Source organism: Trachinotus anak, unplaced genomic scaffold (genome assembly GCF_046630095.1).
Source record: "Trachinotus anak isolate AG129_WGS33_773 ecotype Australia unplaced genomic scaffold, CSIRO_AGI_Tana_v1 ptg000013l, whole genome shotgun sequence".
Taxonomy (NCBI): Eukaryota; Metazoa; Chordata; class Actinopteri; order Carangiformes; family Carangidae; genus Trachinotus; species Trachinotus anak.
Genome location: NW_027273864.1, coordinates 27,869,862 through 27,890,261, shown reverse-complemented (window position 1 = coordinate 27,890,261; position 20,400 = coordinate 27,869,862). Strand labels below are relative to the sequence as shown.

Here is a 20,400-nt window from a genome sequence, read left to right as displayed (position 1 = left end):
GTATAAATCATTCAAATCATATCTGTGTTTCTGCTGCATGGCCGCAGGCTTCTGTGGCTCACATCCTGGACAGAGTGCTTCCCAGAGTTTCTCGCACTGATGACTCTGTGTGAGGTTGGATTTATCAAGTTACATCTCTGTACAGAGATGTTCAGCATGAACAAAGGTACATTTTGAAATATCAAAGTTATCTTGCACAGAAAAGCCAAATAAAACAAATCAAGCCTTAATAGTCTACATATGGTACTTTTGGGCATTCTTCAGTCTTAGTGTTGTGTTTGGGCTCCTGGAGACCCGGGGGCCTCTTTAACAGTTCACAAAACATGCTTCAAATTGTTTTAGCTTGGTGCTTCACGACTTCTTCTAATATTATGAGAATCTCTCATAAACATGAGTTTGAACTGACAGAGTTTGGTTTTGTGTTTTGTTTTTTTATATTCTGTTTTATAAGAGTTTTTTCAAAGGAAGTTTAAGACCTGTCTGAGGTCTTACTCACGCCACACATTAGTAATATCAATATTAATGTCTATCTATGAATATTTTTTTGGGCAAACAATAAATTTCTTTGTCATGCAACACCCATGTAAGACTTTCCTTACTCAGTTTAATGCTTTATGGTCTTATCTGTATTTTGACAGATTCATTTTTCTATATAGTGGGTTCAAAAATCCCCAATTTGTAAAATATTTGAGGAAAAAGAAACGGTTGCTATTGCAATTATTTTATTTTATTTTCACATACAGCAGCTGGCTCTTTAAAAGCTCAAACAATGAGGTGGCATAGCCACCGTTAACAAAATAATACTTTACTCTAATAAATACTTTTTGATTTTGTAGTTTCATATTTTCTTCCTTGAAAACTTGACTACTGGAATCTAGATCCAGGGTAATAAATTAGGTAAACCTTTTGGTACATTTCTGGGAATTGTTATGATGAACCATAAAGCCATGTTTGATCCTAAATGAATACAATTAAATTGTATGAAATATTTCTGAACATTTTTTTTTGTGGGTCAGGAGAAGTTGCCCCATGTGCATACTAATAGTATAATAATATATTTGTTAATATCTTTATATAATTATTTTATACATTTAACAATTAAGGAGAAAATATGAAACATTTAGATTACAGAATTAGAATAAATGAGGGGTAAATGTTTGTAATTTGAACATATACAGGACTCCTTTCCACCTGTAAGTCTTCATGATGGTGGCTTCACTGTCAGCAGGATATCATTCGCTCCTGAGCTATTATTGCTCCTCGCTAATAGACAAAACATAAATTTGTTGACATATACATTTAATGGGTCAGTTCATCATGTTACCATAAACATGGCCATTATCATACAGTTGAGCCAGGCCATGAGATAAGCCACAGTGCAAACCAGCTTTCCAGTATAATTTATGACCCCCAAGTCAAGCCAGATTAGGCCTGATTGGATCGCCGGTGCCATATGTGACCTACAATCTGTGTTCCGCTTGTACTATAGGGCGGGGGGGGGGGGGGGGGGGGGGGGGGGGGTCAGTGATCTCCCTGGGCAAAGGTTGCCATGGGAACGACCTCTGGATGCTCCGCTCTGCTCTTTGCAGCCCTCACACATCTTAAGGCAGAATTATCCAGGATTTCTTTATGTCAGGGCCGTATTCTTCTGCTCTATTTCCTCACGCTCTTCTGTGCAGTTTTAGCTCCCTCTGTTTCCTCTCCAAACACACATAGACATGCACTGGCATTTGGACACTTGCATGCACTCTGACGGATACATGTTTATGCATAGCTGCAAACACACAGGACAACACCCCCACCCCTGCATGCACCCATATATGCTATACACACATCAACACCCATCACGCTTTGCACTCAGTTCACTCTCAATCAAACCAGAGTGTTCAGCCAGAGGACATTTCTATTCACTGGCTTTTTAAATTAAGCAAATGTTACATTTCTTATAGTATTTGAATTTTTAAAAACTCATATGTTTACTCATACCTTTATCTTTTCACACTGTTTTATATTTTATAACCAGACTCTTTACTTTTTTTGGCAAGTCATTTTCATCAACATCAAGTCAGCTGAACGTCACCTCAAGACTCTTAAGCCTCCAGACAAGCTCTGGTCGGTGGTGACAGATTTGTGCTAGCCTGCAAAGAAAAATTCTAGCCAGAAGCTACTGACCTTGCAAAGTTACCACATCTGTTCCTACAGAAACTTCACGGCTGAATTCAACATGATCTGCGCTTGGCAGGGAAAATGTGCATCTTTAACTTGTATCAGCTGTTTTTGGTGTGGCTTTTAGTTAAACGGGGTGATTTAGTGCAAGCATTCAGCTTCTACCACAGACTTCAGGAAAATAGTCTGTCATATTGTTCTTTAGGGTAAAACTGTGAGATGGTCACAGGATAAGAAATATAGTGGTCAGATAAAAGGTCCTTAAGAAAAACAAACTTATTTTCCTGAGTCTATTGAGATCAAATCTGAGAGCAGAGAGAAGTCTTTTTACAAAGTCATTATATTGCAGTGAACACGAGAAGAAAGATAATTGAAACCCCCTGGAGATCTCCAATTCCTCTCCCTCCTTCCTCATGAGGTTGAGGTTAAATACAAAGGAAATACAATAAAGAGGCAATATCCCTCAGAGCAGCAACCAAGTTAAATTAACCATTTTTATGCTTTCACACAGTGAAGGTATCTGCATCTATATCCCATGAAGTCATTAAACGACTGCAGGATTTTTATTAGATCTCTATTGAACTGTGCACGTGTGAAACACCTTTACAGTAGTTTATTCCTTTAAAAGCCGGTTCTTGTATAAAATCACTCACGCAATATGGCTTGAAAAATACTGACACAAAGATGTATAAGTAATATAGTAATGTTAAAGAATCAGAGAGTCTAAACTGTTACTCATAACGTTCACAAACTGAACAGGAAATCACTGTAACCCCTGTGATAATCCTAATCGCCACACCACTCTAGACTAATTGTATGATTTCTAAAACGAGAAGCTGCCAGTAAATCACTGTGTCATTTAAAAGTGTTAACATAAAAAACCACAAATTGTCCAGACCTATACTGCTGTACAAACCAAGCTGCAAGGTGTCTGAATCATACAAAAGCTTCACGGACTATCACCACAATGCAGTTACAGTATACAAACACCATTCAAAAGAAAGCATAGGAGGTAAAAAGCATCAAGGATGGCAACTCGTGTGTTTCAATAAAATTTGTTATGCTGAGTCTCCTTGGACACAAAGCATGAATGAACCAAACTCACAATCCTTTTGTACGGTGTGTACCAGTGTAACCACACAAACACTTCCACTTGTGTTTATGTGGGAGGAGAAAAAAACAGCTCCTCTTTGAGGCTGTGTGAGGAGTCAAGGGGTCAGCATAGTTAGTGCGCCCGACAAAGGAGGCACTTCTGTGAAAATGCGTCGGCACAATAAAGTTTTATAGAAGGAATCAAGTTGCTGCCCTGAATCTCTTTTGCTTTCTGTGTGATCTCGTATTTCCAAGGTCTGAGGATGCCTTCGGTATAAACATGAAAGTCCTGCACAATTGAAGCGCCAGCAGCTTTTTAAAGACTGTCATCAAGATCTTCGATGCAGAGGATATAAACTCCATTCAGTGAAAGCTTTATAGTTCGAAAATCTGAAAATGTTGAAAGAAATAAAGGAAAATTTCACAGAACTTTTGAATGAAGTGATCGATGCAACACAGTGCAGCTCAAAACGCTCACAAACGACTCACTAATGTTTGTTACAACCTGTTATCTTAGATTTTAATTAATAACCCGCGCCTCTACTAAATTATGACCGCATATATTCAGATGTGTCTTCAATAACTACATTTTCAGAATTATTAGATTTCAGATGCATTAATCACAAACGGCTTCATCTCATCACTCGTTTGTTGTGATGTTATTCAGACTCTAAACAGCTGATTGTAACTTCTCTCTCATCTCAGTAAGCGGTGTTCTGAAAAGATGCGTTTTCTTATCTGCGACTGGAAAACCACGTCTCTCCTCCGGATATGACACGAGAAAAAAGCATCACAGAAAATAGCAAAATGCTAAATATGCTAACAGAATAAACTAACACTGGTCAGAATGCTACCAGCACACACAGCCTCTTGTGAGGGCGCCACAGTAGTACTACAGGTGAGTAAACCTGACACTGGGCCACTCACACACAGAGAGCTGGCACATACCTCAGAGTTCTGAGTGAAAGGTCAGAGTTCAGGGACTCAAGACGCTATGAGGACTTTCTAATCCACCTGGTTATGCATTTTAATGTTATTCACAGCAGACTTGATCAGGGAATTTCTGTTTGCCAAGCAGGTCAACATTGGTAGTGGCGGGTTTCAGAGGGCTTAAACCGACAAACTCTACACCAGTTCCAGTAAGCCAGTCGAGCTGGGTCACGATGAAAGAGTCTGTCGCCACAAAAAAAAGTCCAGAGTGACAGGCAAAGAAAAAGGAATCCTCTTAGTGCTAATATCCTGTTGTGCACCTCCATCTGTTGCTCTGTGAAGGCCGGCAGCCTCGATGGAGAGAGGAGAAGAAGGACAGAGATAAGGAGCAGCACCATGAACATGGGTTTCCTTAAGAGTAGAAAGTGATCTATTTACAATGCAAAATTGCCTGTATTTAGTATAAATGTTATTTATTAGAGATTAGTTTGGCTTTTTATGTATTAGATGTATTTTTAGATTAGTGCCCAAAACATATACACAAGATAAAATATATAAAGGACTGTGACTAATGGCTATTTTCTCAATTGATCCATCAATTGTTTTGTCTATAAAATGCATTCCCATCACAAGTCCTCAGAGACCAAGAAAATGTTTTCAGATCTCTTGTTTCGTTTTACCAACAGCACAAAGAAAAAAAGGACATTTTCACATTAGAGAGGCTGGGAAAACAAAATTTTGCCATTTGTTGCAAAAATGCTAAACAATGAAAAATGAATTATCAAAATTGCTGCCAATTAAATTTATGTTGAATGACCAATCAATTAATTTGCAACCTTCAGTTATTATTGAAAATGTATTTTAGAAGGGAGCTTTTTTTTATTGATCAAACATTAAGGGAAAAAAAGTGAGAAAATAAAGAATAATTAATAAAATAAAACAATCTGATTATTCTCTTTTCTTGCTTTATGAAAGCCATGAAACTAAGAGTAAAAATCTCATACTACAGGACATATACTGTAGTATACTGTGGTGCACAAGTGAATCCACTCACAATCCGAGCAGCAGGGAGATTCATAAGGCTGCCACACATTAATTGACATGTTCTCATTATCTTTATTTCTTTATTGTCATTATCTTTATTTATCTCCACAAACGTCCTCAGACCATCGTGCTACAATAGTATTTTTTTGGACCTAATTAAATAATTCACATTTTCTCCCAATAGAAAACAGTTCATCCAGCTGATCAGATCTGTGTGAATCCTGAGCTCTGTCTACAGCTCATTTTAAATAGTGTTTGAACTCTGTGCTTATCTGAAACCTGAACTCAACTATTTTTGAATGTTCCTAAGAGCAATGCAACTTCTTCACAGTGAATATCTGAGTAAGCATTTGTGAAAGGAAACAATCTGAGGATTTCATAACCATATTCTAGTCTATTCCTATTATAACATGACAAAACTATCCACATTGTGGGCGAATGACTATAACACATGTAGACTACTGCTCAGAAAGTGTTATGGGAAAATTTATCTGTGGTTCTGAAATACAAACCACAGCGACAACAGCACGCTGCATCCACACATGGCTGCTGATTTATGTGAATGCTTCATATCAATTAGTAGAGAGCTTAGAGGCAATGTTAGCATCCAAAACCAAAGCCGTGATTGATGACTGCCATTTTATCAAGGCATTCATTTCATCATGACTGTCAGCTGAATCACTTTTTACTGGGCCTATGTTTTATGGCAATAGTGCTTAGATTTATTATGATGATAAAAAGTGTTGTCTGCCCTCTGACAGCCGTGCACTATTCAAACACATTTCTTTTTTAACTATCATGAAAGTCGGTGGCTCACCATAAGCCAACGAAGACACTGATTTCGGGCCTCATCTCGACTCATTTGTCTGGGAAATGCTATTTAGTGAAAATTGTATAAATTTATTCTAATGAAGTGAAACGGAAAGGGCGCCAGTGCTAACGTCTGCTTTCAGCCCGCAGCAGTATACGAGTGAAAGTTCTGTAAAGTTCACTTAACAAGAAAGTAAATGAAATCCTGCCAAGGCTTTTGGTCTATTTAATTAAAGCTGCAACTTAGTGGGATTGAATTAAATTTTTGGCAGGAGTAAACCAATACGCTGGGAAGGTGGTGGTGGGTGGTTGGAGTGCAGTGGGGTGGGGTAGACTATTCATAAAAGATAAGCCGTGAGCCCATCTTTTCCCCTCCTTTTTCAGCTCTATTCAAGAATTTTTTTATTTCCAAAACAACTCAGAATGTCTGTGTGTCCTCTGTAGTAATGCCATTTAATTTAGAAAAGGAAAAGGTAGGGAGGGACAAGGTTTGCCTTATCGGCTAAGATAAATGAATAAATAAAACTTTTAAAAACCTGGATTATCCAAGTTAGGTTTGGTTCCTCTGATTGTCAGAGTTCAATCAGCCGGCTCGCGTCTGCCTGCCTGTGAAAATGTGGTCTCAGCTGAGGTTAATCCATGTGCAAAAGGTCTCTCTAGATTAGAGGAGTCCATAGCTCTTTCTCAGCACAGGGTCAGGGAGCACACACCAACTTTTATGGAGAGCAGCTCGTTTTATTTCCTCGCTCTTTATCCAGCTGCTGATGCCGACCGAGTGCAATACTTCACCGTAAGCCCTTTAGGGCTCAAGGTGAAATTGATTCCAGCCCAGAGTGGCCGTTTTGAATGGGTTTAAATTCAAACTAAATATTCCAGAGGATAAGTAATAGCTTATGAACTGGGAGAACTCATTCTCACCCTCATCAACTTCCTTTCATCCCTCTTGAGAAATAATAGCATGTCTTTAAAAGATAATGGGGCTCGGTGATGGGTCCATTTTTTTGTTTTAATTTAAAGTTGAAATCCATTTAGGTAAATAACTGTCAGTAGATATTAACAAAATAATAATAAGAAGCAATAATAACAATATTATGTGACACAATATTAATGTCACATATGACACCACAGCTAAATCATTAATGGTATTTTAAGTGCAGCTTAACAGCAACATAACTGCATGTTGAACTTACTCTGCTATTATCAGTTACTTTTTGTTTCCTTTATGTAAAGTTAAGTTGCCCTAAAGCCTTATTACTTCTCTGATTCAACACCTTATAACTCAAAATAAGAATAGCAAATATACTCTTTTCATTCCAAAGGTTATTCAGAATTTAATTATAATTATTCATGAGAATACATTTCAAGTTTTTTATTAAAAAGTCTTATCTTTGTTTTCAAAGCATTCAGCCATTTTTTCAATTCAATTTGTAAAACAAATTTCTTAGATGATCCTTTTCAATTTGTTGGATACCAAACTAATACTGCCTTCATATAATAAAAAAGCTGCAATTAATAAACAAAAAAACAAAAACAGGTGACCTTGAGCTAAATTCCGGCAAAGAATTGCTTTGAATAATCTCTGTGGAAAATTTTCAGTGTGTTTGAGTGAGATAACTAAGAAGGTTCATCTTTTAAACTCTGGGTGGCAGTGTTGATGCAATGACACAAAACAGGGCTCTGGAAGGAAAATCCACCCCTGACCAAAACATGTCCGTACTTTCCTTTTTTTTAAATTTTTTTTTATTTTATGGTTGGAACTGTGCATCACTGATATTTGATACATTATGATTTTTTTTTTAATCAAAAAGATACATCTTAATCATTTTTTAAAATTCTGCATTTGCTTTGACCGTTTGAGGTATTATAGACTTCAAATAATAAATCCTTGTATAGACTTTGTTTCTCAGTCTAACAGCCTCCTATCTATCACTGTTCACACTTTCTGTCATATAAATATTCATATTGATAGAATGATATTGGTATTTAACATCAATCTATAGTTTATTAATGTATATATAAATATATTTTATATTATTTTTATATGGCTTTAATGTTGATTTAAAAATTATTTCTGATAAATCAAATTGATGTAAACGTTGCCAAATCACAAAAATTTCAACACTTTTGGCTGTTTGACACATTTGTAAAAGAAACATGAGAGAAACTAGAATCTGTGTTAATAATACATTTTGTACTTCAATAATAATAATAATAATAATAATAATACTAAAATTAATACAATACAAGGGCTAGTATGTATTACACTGAGCATTCTTAATTGCAGTTTTGATTAGTTACATGAAAAAAATCATACAAGCAGTTTGCTTAATTATGATTACAAAAATTTTTTGTAAATATCAAAAAAGTCATTACATTGTTATAGCGAAAATCCTAATTGTTTTATGTGTCTGATTATATATAAATAAATAAAGTGCATCTATTGTAATGAATTCACAGTAAATTTATAATGTGAGTAACAACATATATGCTTATCTAAAGAGATATTAATTATGGTCGTTGCGTTGCATTAATGCTGTAAATTCCATAGAAATGTTCACTATTAATACGTGAAACAATTTCTCTATTTCATATTTACATCGACTCATTATGTAAAAATATAATTCTGATTAATTTGAAAAAACAAAGAAAAATTACGATATAGCAATTTTAAAGCTGCTAACATGTTTAATAATTTCAGACAAACAAATAGCTCTGCATTACTGCTGTTACGCAGCTTTGCTTCACAGCATGGAGCTGGTCAGTATAATGTCCTCACATCATCAATTCACTGATTATATTACTGAGCTGCATGCTGCAGCCTTTCAAGCATGTGTGACCTAAAATCAATGTCTCCTTGGTGCACCTTGTGTGCGTTATTAGGAAGTAATGTAACAAGTAATTTGCTGCATGTATTATGAGCTATGCTTTGTATTTACTTTCAACTGCTGCAGCCAGCGTAACAGTAAAACTGTGCTGTGTTGATTCTGCTGTGTAAGGGAACGTCAGAGGTACAGTACTGAATGTTTTGCTTTTGTTGGATCTTAGAGTCGCAGAAGAGCATGAGAAGATTTATGCCACATTCAGACATCTCTGCTTTGCATTACATATATTTTATTACTATGCAGCCATTATAACATAGCGTGACAAAAAGATCTCTGTGGGCAATATTAGAGGAGTATTAATATCATTTTTTCAACATCTTTCACTTCTCTTGTGGCTCAAGTCAATATTGAGCTTGTATGGAACTCATTATAATAAGCTAAGGCTGCCTTCTCAGTGCCTTGCCATTTTGTTCCATCTGTGTTGTAGTCACCTGAACATGATCTGAAGTCAGTCGGTCAAGTGACCTGGAATCAATACAGTCAAACTCAGTGGAGGCAAATAAATCAGCCTGGCTCGTTTAACCCATGAGAGTGCTGCTGCATAGCCACAGCGGTGCAGCACGTAATAAGAAAGACATGTTTGTTGACAAATAATTTATTCTAAATTCTTGTCTCTCAGCTAGCTTTAGTGACTCCATACTTCATATCCATGAGGCATCCCTCCCCATGCATGTTTACTTGTTCCTTACTGTAAATCCTCATGAGCACATCTGCAAGCCAGATTTTTTTTTTTTGCCTGTTCATCAATGTTCGTCAGTTTCTTTGACATTTTTGTCTACTTTGGATTTTTTTTTCATACTTTCTCTCTGGGTATTTTTCCATGCATATCATCCCTTTGTGTTTGAAACAAAGGATTAATATTTAAGCATATCTGTATTTCTGTGGCTCTTGCAGTGTATCCCCATGGCATCCGTCTCCATGCCCGTCATCGTGCCATATAAAAACCAGTCTATGTTTTATTCTTTACCCAACGTGTATAAAGATACTGGAATTTTACTGCCAGCTTCTGGCATGAGGAAATGGGTTTTATGCTACTCTCAGGAAATTTCAAAAATATGGCGATGGCTGGCAAGATGCACAATAAATTCCAGATGTCATTTCATGCCAAATAACACTGTCAACTTTGGCCTGCTGAGAGAGAGAGAGAGAGTAATCCCATTAAAACAGCAGAAAACTCATAAAAGATGAATGTGTTATGATTATTAATATGCATATTTATTTTACGTATAGCATTTTTATTTATTGTTGGAAATGATTGCCAATAATGTTACTGCCAGACTCCATCGTGCCAACCAAATTCACCTTAGTGCAGACACAGCTCAAGTTGAATAATTTTGGAAGATTAATTGTGACATGTTTTGAAGTTTTGAAGAACTCTGAGCCAACATCACATCAACTGATTGTGGTTTTATGATGATTCATGCACAGGAAGGAAAGTTTTGAATTCTGGAGGAAGTTACATTTCACTTAGGCTTTGGTTCTTTGGCTCTGTTATTGGAAAATAACCGCTGTTCAGGTCTACCTAATTGACAACAGTTAAATCACATGATGTCGTCCATGTGGTGCATATCTGCCTTATACTAGTTGAATAAATTGAATATCTGAATAGGTTTCTTAAGTACCTCCTGCTTTATTTACTCATCATGCAGCCATCTTACATCTATAATATGTCAGCACAAAGAAGAATCAGTGGAGCCAGTTCTGATTGATTACCCATTCACTGTAAGATTTCAGTTCATTTTCATGTTATGAGGTGACTCCCCCTCAAGTTTAGTCTTTAAATTGACATAACTATTCTTTTCAGACACTCAGTGACTGTTTGGAAGGGACTGGATGTAAATTCAGAATCTCTTAAGACTATAATATTCAATCACAATGTAACTGCTTTTCAGATTGTTCAGACTTATTTATATTAGACTGTATTATTGAACAGCAGGAATAGAGTACCATAAGCATAACCACTTCCCATAGTTTGTCATAAATGGCTCACAGTCTTTAGAAAGCGGAGGGAAACACAGATTATAGTTTCATGCTCTGCTGTTTATAGGATCAGGACCATAGACCAGGACACTTAGTTCAAGCTCTAAAACTGATTCAATGTGAAACTTGTTAAGAAGAGGAAACGTAACAATTTATGTATAAAAAGCTGTAAAAATGTATCTAATGTTGAATATGATTTTAACACATTGTTGTTTTGTGTATGTTATGTTTTTTCAACCCATTGTGCACAGGCATCTGCTTATTTATTTACAGGCAATGTTGTTGCAAGTCTGAGTGATGGAAGTAATGTTTCTGAATTCCACAGAGGTATGGTACAGAAAAAAAAAAAAGTAGACCACAATATAAACCATATGTGAATCAATGAATCAATAATCGATCATTTCAAACACTGTATATGAACAACATGTGGAAAACTAACAACAGTAGTATTTATTTATTGAAGAGTATGCAGTTGAAAATTAAAATATCAATATTTACAAACAGGTGTTATTATCAGTAGTTGTACTGAGGCCTGCAGTTAGGCTATGCGTCAGTTCTCCAGAAAACAGCAGCAACATGGCACAGGTCGGGGGAAAGCTTTGAGGAGAACAGTGACACATTCAGCCAGTAGCACTGCGGACAAAAATGCAAATCAAAATGTTTGACTTACTTTGACTGTTCTCCGGCGTTCTTCACCTGTTACAGCGCCTAAAATCCCTTATTGGCCTATAGGAAGCACACAGACACGTTTAAGCACTTTCTGAAAAAAGAACAGCCCGTATTTCCCTTTCGAGCGGTGCGGCAGTGAGAATAAGTTGCTCCATCTTTTATAAATGCCCTACATAGTCCCCAAACACTTAATTATCGCTAGGTAAGGCAGTGCGGACTGTCCCTCTCTCTGTGATTGACAGCGGGGTAAATTGAAGTGGCTTTGAAGGGGATGAGGAGTCCTCTTGGAGCGCGGCTGCATCGATAATTCAAGCATTTTACACCTTTTATCATTACTAACACTCCTAAAGCTCTTCTTTCTGTTCTATAGGAGACTGGGGGGATTACTGTGGCGCTGAAATGCGTGGTTGTGCTTCTGTGGGGCTCGGTGCTCCCCTCTGTCTGTGGTTTCTTTGGTCTCGCCCAAACTTGGTTCAGATTTGAGTTGCTTTCCTCCCCTGTCTGGGATCGCTCTCCTGGAGGTGAAGGACCGTCGTCCCCTCTCTGCCCGTGCGCTCAATGGCTTTCGGGACGCATTTTATTTGAATGTCTGGACCCTTTAAGTGACCAATGATGGATATTCTATGGATATTATGGACCATACCGGCCGTAATAGCAGTTGAAGGTAAGCTAATGTTTCCATCCCATCGGTTACAGCCGCATCCTCTTGCCGGCTTTGGGTTTGAGACAAAGCGCATGAATGGACGTGTGCGCTGTCTAGTTAAAAAGAGTGAGGGGAAATGAGTGGGTTTTCCTTCAGTATCTGCTCATGTGCTGCACCGTGGCGTGGCGCGGAGCAGCAGGCAGGGTTTGACCGTGGGGCCAGAGACACGCTGCCCCCGCACCCCCGCAGGTGAGCGGATGCTGCTCACGGCGCTAATTCACTTCTGTGCATCCGCAGCAGGTCGGAACATGTTCGGTCTCAGTCAGGTGGGTGGCATCCTGCGTGGAGGCGTGCCACAGCTGTCAAACAGTTCGGGATTAAAACAAACAAACAAACAAAAAAAACCCGTGAACCATAAACGAGGACGTTTTGCCTGAACCTCTGTGAAAGGCTGAATGTGCAGATGTGGCCTCCATGCCCAACAGCCTGCAGGGTAACTTCTGAAAGGCTCTGTCAGGTCTCTGCTCCTGGCCGGGCTGTGCCGGGCTGTGCCGGGCTGTGCCGGGCAGCGGGCAGCGTGGCTCGGCACACGGTGAAACAGGCTGGATGGTGAAACTCATCTCTGGGATCTGTGTTTAATGCAGAATATCTATGATACTGAAAACTACAGTGGTCTTACCGTATTTGTTGCTATAGTTGTCCAATGTATAAGATATCAGGTACTCATAGGGACTATTATTGTGATATTTGCCCTTTAATCTTCTAAAAATTATTTACAGATTATAAAAGCAAATTATTGTGATTCCCTTTAATTTAGAGGCGTTCAGTTTGTACTATACAGTATGAAATGCAGGTGATTTTGTGTAGCTGGACTCACAGTTTTCCCTGCGACAGGACAGGAGACATTCACCACACTGAAGAATGTGTCAGCCCAGTCAAACATTTATTCGGGCTATTTTGAGTATGCTGTCAGAAAACAAACATGTCTTCTTCCTCTGGTCAGTTTAACTAAACCTCATAATTACAGGTGGAGCCCAGAAACTATGGAAACACTCGACCAAATCTAACCGCAGGATGAAACAACAACAACAACAAAAAGAAACACAAGAATAAATACTTAGTTGCCTGTTTGAAGTGAAACCATTTGTAGTCAACATGTAAAATAACACCCCAGATTTGTATAGAAATGTTGAAGGACCTGTCAGGACTCATGTAGGACTGGCACGGACTTTGACAAATGTCATGCGTATTTATGCAGACTACTGCTGACTGCTTCTGTTTATGGTTTCAACATATCCAAGATGTAAAAAGAGAGAAGTGAAAAATCACTCTTAAGGCCTACTTTACATTACTCGTGGCAGCTTTGACGTTTCTGTCATAGCTTTCAAATTTGTGTCATAGCTTCTTGGTTTTATTTAAGGTACAATCACTAGACACTGTTCCAGTACAATATTATTATTTTGGGAAATTTTATGTGCAGTCTAGTTTTTGCAGTAAAACCACACCATGCAAATATATGGAACTACGTATAACACATATTTCATGCAATTCATAAATAGTATTTTTTATTTGAATATATAAAATATATTTTCACTGCCATGTGCTGCATCTCAGTTATGTGAAAAAATATATAGTATTAATATAAATTGAATGTATAAATTATTTATGTAAAAGATATTCTGTAAAAATCTGTACTCGCGCATATCGCCTTCCCATAGACATGTACATAATATTCAGTATGATTTGTTTTCTTTTAATTACTGGAATCATGATTGCTGTTATAATGGTTATTTATTTTTTGATTTTTATCCTTGCTCATCTGCCCAAGAGCTGGGAAACCACAGGATATGAAAAACGCCAAAAATAACAGCAGATTCACACTACACAATATTCCACTTCCCTTTAATTTCTCTTTCTCTCTAAAATGCAAACATGGCCATGGTTACAAGTTTGTCTACATATAAAATCTACTGTGAAGCGTATCTGTAAGCTGAGAGCATACAGTGTCTCAAATACCACTTGGCACAGCGCCCTTAAATAGTTATTTCAGTGCCTTGAAATACACCTATTTCTTGAAAAAGAAAGGCGCTGTTGGTGTTTAAATGTTACGCTACAAACACGATACATGACACGGTACATGTTGGAGTTCCTTTTGGGCCTGTGCTGCTTCACGTTTTGATTCGGAAGCCAGCTAGTCCCGTCGCCAACTCAATTCAGCCCCTCTCCATTCTACCCTGTGAATCACCCTAGCCGACTGTCCAATGAAGTTGCAAGGATGGCTTACGTATGAGAAATGAAGAGTTGAAAAAGAGGTCACTGCAGCTCTAATCCGTTAAAAAAAAAGGAAAAAACACCCACATCCCAGCATGCATCAGAAAAGAAGCCTTCAGCGGATCGTTTTGACATGTTTAGCGCTGGGACACTACATTTCTTTTATTGTTGTTTTTGTTAGATGGAGAGTGACATCTTCGCATACTTCTTTTTTCTGACTGACGTACGTCATTTACTAAATAATACTGTACCATTGAATTTAAATATTTGTTCATCGGTGAAAATATATCTGTATATATACTATGACGAAAAATTTTGCATGGGGTATTCGTGAAATCACAACTTCCACTTTTCCGGGAGTTCCTGAACCGGTTTTCTGGAGAGCAAACATATAAGAGGGCCACTTGTTATACAAATAATCAATGAATCAGGCAGGGACTATGCTAGAGAGGATTAGAGGATTAAAACTGGAGCCAAACTTCAGTAGGTCTTGGCTGTGCCCGAGTAACCATTTCGTGAATAGTGTGTTAACACTGCAAACCGTGTAAAGTCGGAAGTCCTGTAGATTGGCCTAATGCTAATGTATGACTTTGGCCTATGACCTTTTCCCTCAGCATATTATCTCTCTTAAGATTATTCTACCAAGTCCACCCTCTCTTGTCAGTACTACCATGTTGGACAAGTATAAATGGCATCCATTCATTAGTGGCTTTCGACCGTTTTCCAGAAGCATTTCATTTACCCTGTGGAATGTGAAACAACTCTAAATTGTTGATTAGCGTTAATGTAAACTGCCATTGATGCAGTGTCTTATTGGTTGGGTTAACAGGAACAGACAGGCTCTTTTCGAAAATTAATGGAGGTACTACTGCCAAGGAAATTAGCTTAGCTATGTCAAACATGTCTATGAAAACACACTGTGGATTTATCCCTTCATTAGTTCACCCATTCATTGTCATCAGCGCTCAGATGACAGCCATACTAACAATAGCACTCATATAATTTTGTTGAGTGGAAATTCTCAGATTCATCCTTGGCTATAAAACTGTAGTAGCCTGTATTGTTCTGAGGAGATGAAATTTACTAGACGGATCATTGAGCTTGTCTAAGTTGTGCCCCCTCCCTTCTGTTGTGGTATTACAGTTTGTGCAGTGCAAACACGGCAAATGTTTTCTGGGATGATTGGTGTTGCTATGATGCAATAGCAGCCTCCTCCAGACTTGTATGTAAGTTGTTGTTAGGGTCAGCAGGATGATAGATCACTACGATACATCGTTTTCACTCCCTTTCTCTTTGAAGGAAACATAATGGGACAGAAACCACAGTAGAGGATGGTGAAGTGGGGTAGAATGAGATCACAGCGTGGAGTCTTTAAAAAATGTCCCTCAGATTTGATTGCATTTCAATATGCGCTGCATTCCTTCAGCGCTCTGCTGAGCACCAGAGCCCACTCATTTGAAAAGTTGGCAAACACTGACCAAATTGATGTTTTAAATTTTTCTGTGTTTTTTGTTTTAATTTACAAAATTACATATATATTATATTTGTATTTAGCATAACCCTCTCTGTACTGTTTTCTTGCACAGTTTAAGGCGGACTGACAGTTCAAGGCATCGTATGATTGTTAATGTTTATAAAATCCTGCCAAGTTTGGTAAAGATGCTTTCATATGTAAATTCCTTGGCTGTTTTTGACCGGAATTGTTTTGTAAGGCATAGACGTGTGAGTGTAACATGGAAGCATTACGTTTTGTGGAAGAGTAACAAAAGATAGACGGAGGCGGGCTCTGAAATGGGATTAGATAAAGGTAAAATGAGCGACCGTATACAATCCAGTGTTTTCTCAGTCCACCCAATGAGCAGATGCAGGGAGCTGGCCTGCACGCCAACCGCCACAGTAGGCTTTCACAAAGAATCTGTCTCTATTCAAGCCCTAATCCATGCTGCCGAGGGCCCAGGCATTGTCACTTTGCATGCAAAATTTCAATTAGTGCTGGTACCAGTTGTTTCACTTGAAGGGGGGTGTCACATTTCAGAGACATCTATGGCTACCTTTAGGGTGAGATCAAGGCAGGAGTATCACTGCTTTGCTTAAGAATATTTAGTGCTCTCTGCACAGCATAAGGTTACGAACACTGGTGCTGAGCTGCTGTGCTCCCTTGTGGCTATTGTACAGTATAAGCCTTAGACCGTGGTCATATTGCTGGTGGTTGGAATGTACTGTAATGCATATACAGTTTATTATGTAAAAGTTAAAGAGGGGAAAAAAATATTTGAGGATGTTTCCTGTAAGGCGGCTTTGTTAAAACATTCACACTGGATTTCAGTGTTGTAGGTTTTTGTCCCAGCTGAATCTCCAAGCAAAATAGTTGTGCATGTTGCTCCTGGCTGCAGTTGATTCAACTAATTTAACTGAGGATTCAGTTCAAGACATGATGGACTGTTCGACACTGTTTCCATACTTTGACTCTGACTGCTGCGGTTCACTGTCACGAGCCAGCTCCTCATTCTCTCCTGCCTTTGACTGCTCCAATCTACACATATTTGCCCTCCAGACGTCACGCTGAAATGGCATTTTTGTTTGTGGAATATATTTGATGAAGGAACTGAAGTTTATGAAATTCAATTGTGGTCAGGAAAGTTAGGAAATCAGTAAACAGGCCATGTTGGTAGTTTTAGAGTGTGCTGCTCTGTATTCTTGACAGCATCACACTTCACTAAAACACAACAAGGTGAAAACGATAACATACTAAACAAACTGGAAATCTTCTGGGGAATTGTATGAGTGGCACTCTAAGTGTTTGGATGGCAACACAACCTGTTTGTTTACTGCATATTACAGCAGACTGATGTGGGATATTGTTACAATGTCCCATTGTACACCTGAAAAATCTGCACATCTACCCAGCACATGACTTTGGTTCTGGTTGTTGCTGCAGCACAGCTCTCACAGATCTACGAGCTCGGATCATGTGTCATATTTGAGTCACGTTTGCTTGTGTTCGCTGCCATGACTGTACCACAGTGGAAGCTTCTAAGGTTCAGCTTACTTGAGTTCTGAGTGTAACTACCACACTGGGTATTACTACATTATACATTTAAAAACACAATATGACCTACTAAATTACATTAGAAGCCAATTCAACTGAATCTCTCTGCACAGCCCCCACAGCCTGTGCCTAGTGGCTTAACACTAAATATTACTCTAGAGGTGTATACAGTGTGTTTGCAGTGCTCTTTTCAGTAAGCCATATGTGCTATAAACCTTGTATTTTTCACATGATCTATCAGTAATCTTCAAATACCACAGGTCTGCTGCATTTACAGTGACTATTTCCCCAATTTTTGAATTTTCATCTCCTTAAAAAAAAGAGCAGGTGTTTAATTTTCTGTCTGTTTCAGTTGTAATCAGGCCTGCTAGTCAGATATAAATGCTACCTGAGGCCATTAGAAAATGAAAATATTTTCCAACCAACAGGTGTTTCAAGTCTTTCGATATGCAACATAATGCTGAAAAAGAGCTGGATCCTTTAAAAGCAACTATGACATTCATCAGACTCCCTAGGTGCATTTTAACCTTCAAGAAGGTGGCACAGGGAAAAAAAGGACCAAATGAAAGAAAGAGGGGAAAAACAGCCACAGCACTGGGTTCAGCCAGAGCAATTCCTGATGCATTCCTTGTACCACCCAACGCTAATTAGTAAGACACTTGCATGGTTTTGATTTAAAGCACAGTCTTAAATTAACCGTGATTATTTTGCTGTAAAGTGTTGGGCGTTTATGCAATATTTGTTGTAATGTGTTTCCTACAATTAGATGTTGTGCTATAAAAAATTAGAGCTTTTGGAAATATGTGACAGATAAATACACAGGACACAGACTGGAGCTGAATCACACTCTACTTAGGTGCCAAATGCTGTACTTACATAATTCATTTGTTTCAGTCATCAGTCAAACAAACAGCAGCCTATAGCTTATCAATTCATTATATTAGGTAATAGCAAAAAAAGAAATTGTTTATGCTTGCATGGCCACAGAAATTATTATGGGTTCACAACAATATGAAAATCTAGTCTAATCTGACAGGAGATCTTAATCTACGATCTGATTGAATCTTAAACACGTGAAGATAACAAGCTATTACCCAACCCCCCCCCCCACTTAATATTAGGGTTGGAAATAGCAAATTAACACATGTAGTTTGCTCATAACTCTTAGGATTTTATGTATCCTTCTTAAAGTGTCTAATATGTGGCTTGTACTTTTTAAGTTAATTACCAGTGCCAAAAAAAAATATACAAAGTGACTTTTAAATAATTTTGCTGGAGTTCGTGTGTTCTATCCCTGTGGCAGATGTTCATATCCATTAGTCATGCACAACCAAATCTCTGTTCAGAAAATCGTGCATCATTTTCAAACCACGCCACTCTGGATACAATTTCTATTTAACTAGGTTCTCATGTAACACGATAGGCACTGTGTGCTATCAATGGTCAAAAGTTGCATTACGTAGAGATGTATTATTTACATAATGTGTATTATGTATTATTTAGTGAGGATCAGGTGAATTATAGGTCTAGAGATCTGTTTCTCTTGCAGTGCTTTAAGGATAGGTGTGCCCTTTGATTGGAGGGCTATAATTGTTTCAGTATGTTGTTGGGGAAACAATGTGGTCAAATAGTGAAAGAGTATGACTAAGGCTATTATAACAGTGTCACAGTGCAAAATATAGTGCTGCTAATCCTAACAGTTTAAGATTTAAGTCAGCATTGTAGAGCTGAAAGTATTATTACAGAAAGTATCTGTTATGTAGAGTTTGCAGGCAGACACTATAAATGAAATGAAATGAAATGAAATGAAATTAAAGCTTGTGCTTCATCCCATGTAGAATAAAGTTTGATTCAATAAAGTTTGTATATGGTGTTTTCTTGCGACTAGAATAGACTAGTTTGGATAAATGCACAGTGATAGAAAAAAACTTGCTTTACCTCCGTGTAACCTCTCTGATATTTCACACAGGAATCTAGATCAAGGATGTTCTTATATCCTGCTATCTTAATTAGCACATGTTAATTGGCAATGTGCAGTCTCTTGGTAAGTCATATTTATTAGGGAGAGCCTGATTCATCCCAACCCATTGGGAATAGAAATCATTAGGGGACAGTGGAATGTATTTCCAGACATTATTCATAACAGGAAACGTGTGAGCGCTCACGATCAAAATGGCACCGCTACATCTAGGCCTAATTTGCAGTATGAAGTCTTTGCACAGTCTGGTTAATTTGACAGAAGCTTCAACCATTATGTGGAATCTGTGTACTTTACGTCTTTGTCACTTTATATTTCCTCCTTGTATCCAGGCATTAAAATAGTTGCCCTCTGAGAGCGATATCTGAGTTTGCTCGAAAAGCGGAGATAAACTGATCAATCTGACCCTGGTTCCTGTAACATCCCTCATGTGAGCGTTAAGTCATACACATAAACAATATGGCGCTTACAATATTCCACCCAGCGAAGCCAGCTACTGAGCCCGGACGCAGTGAGAAAGAGAGACAGAAGGAGGAGGAGGAGGAGGGAGAGTGTACCCTGAGAGAGGTCAGACCTCGTTTCAGAGAGCCCCATCCACACACACCGCAGGTACTGTGACACTGCCTTTATGAGTGCGCCCGGAGAACACAAACCCACCGGATTAGTGTCTCGCTCTCAATGTCCCCGGGAGCAGAGCCCATCGGCCGAAACAAAGCGGGGCTGATTGCGTTGTCATCTGCATCACAAAGGGAAGGCTTTTCTACCTGAACCGTTGCCTTTGCGCCACGCTGCACATCACATCTATCAGCGACTCTGGACCCACGTGACATCTGCCTTTTTTTTTTTTTTCTTTTTTTTTTCTTTGGTCCATCTCTGTCTCCCCCGC

General features: G+C 38.3%; 1 protein-coding gene across 6 annotated transcripts in view; it reads left to right on the top strand.

The window, feature by feature from the left end:
* The first annotated feature begins 12,096 nt into the window (after positions 1-12,096).
* Positions 12,097-20,400, top strand: part of ephb2b (eph receptor B2b) — a 117,710-nt gene continuing 109,406 nt past the window's right edge. For all 6 annotated transcript variants that reach the window (XM_071493120.1, XM_071493118.1, XM_071493119.1 and 3 more), the window contains exon 1: positions 12,097-12,237. In XM_071493120.1, coding sequence (XP_071349221.1) covers positions 12,183-12,237 — 55 coding nt within the window. In that variant the 5' untranslated portion in view covers positions 12,097-12,182. The remainder of the gene's footprint in view (positions 12,238-20,400) is intronic.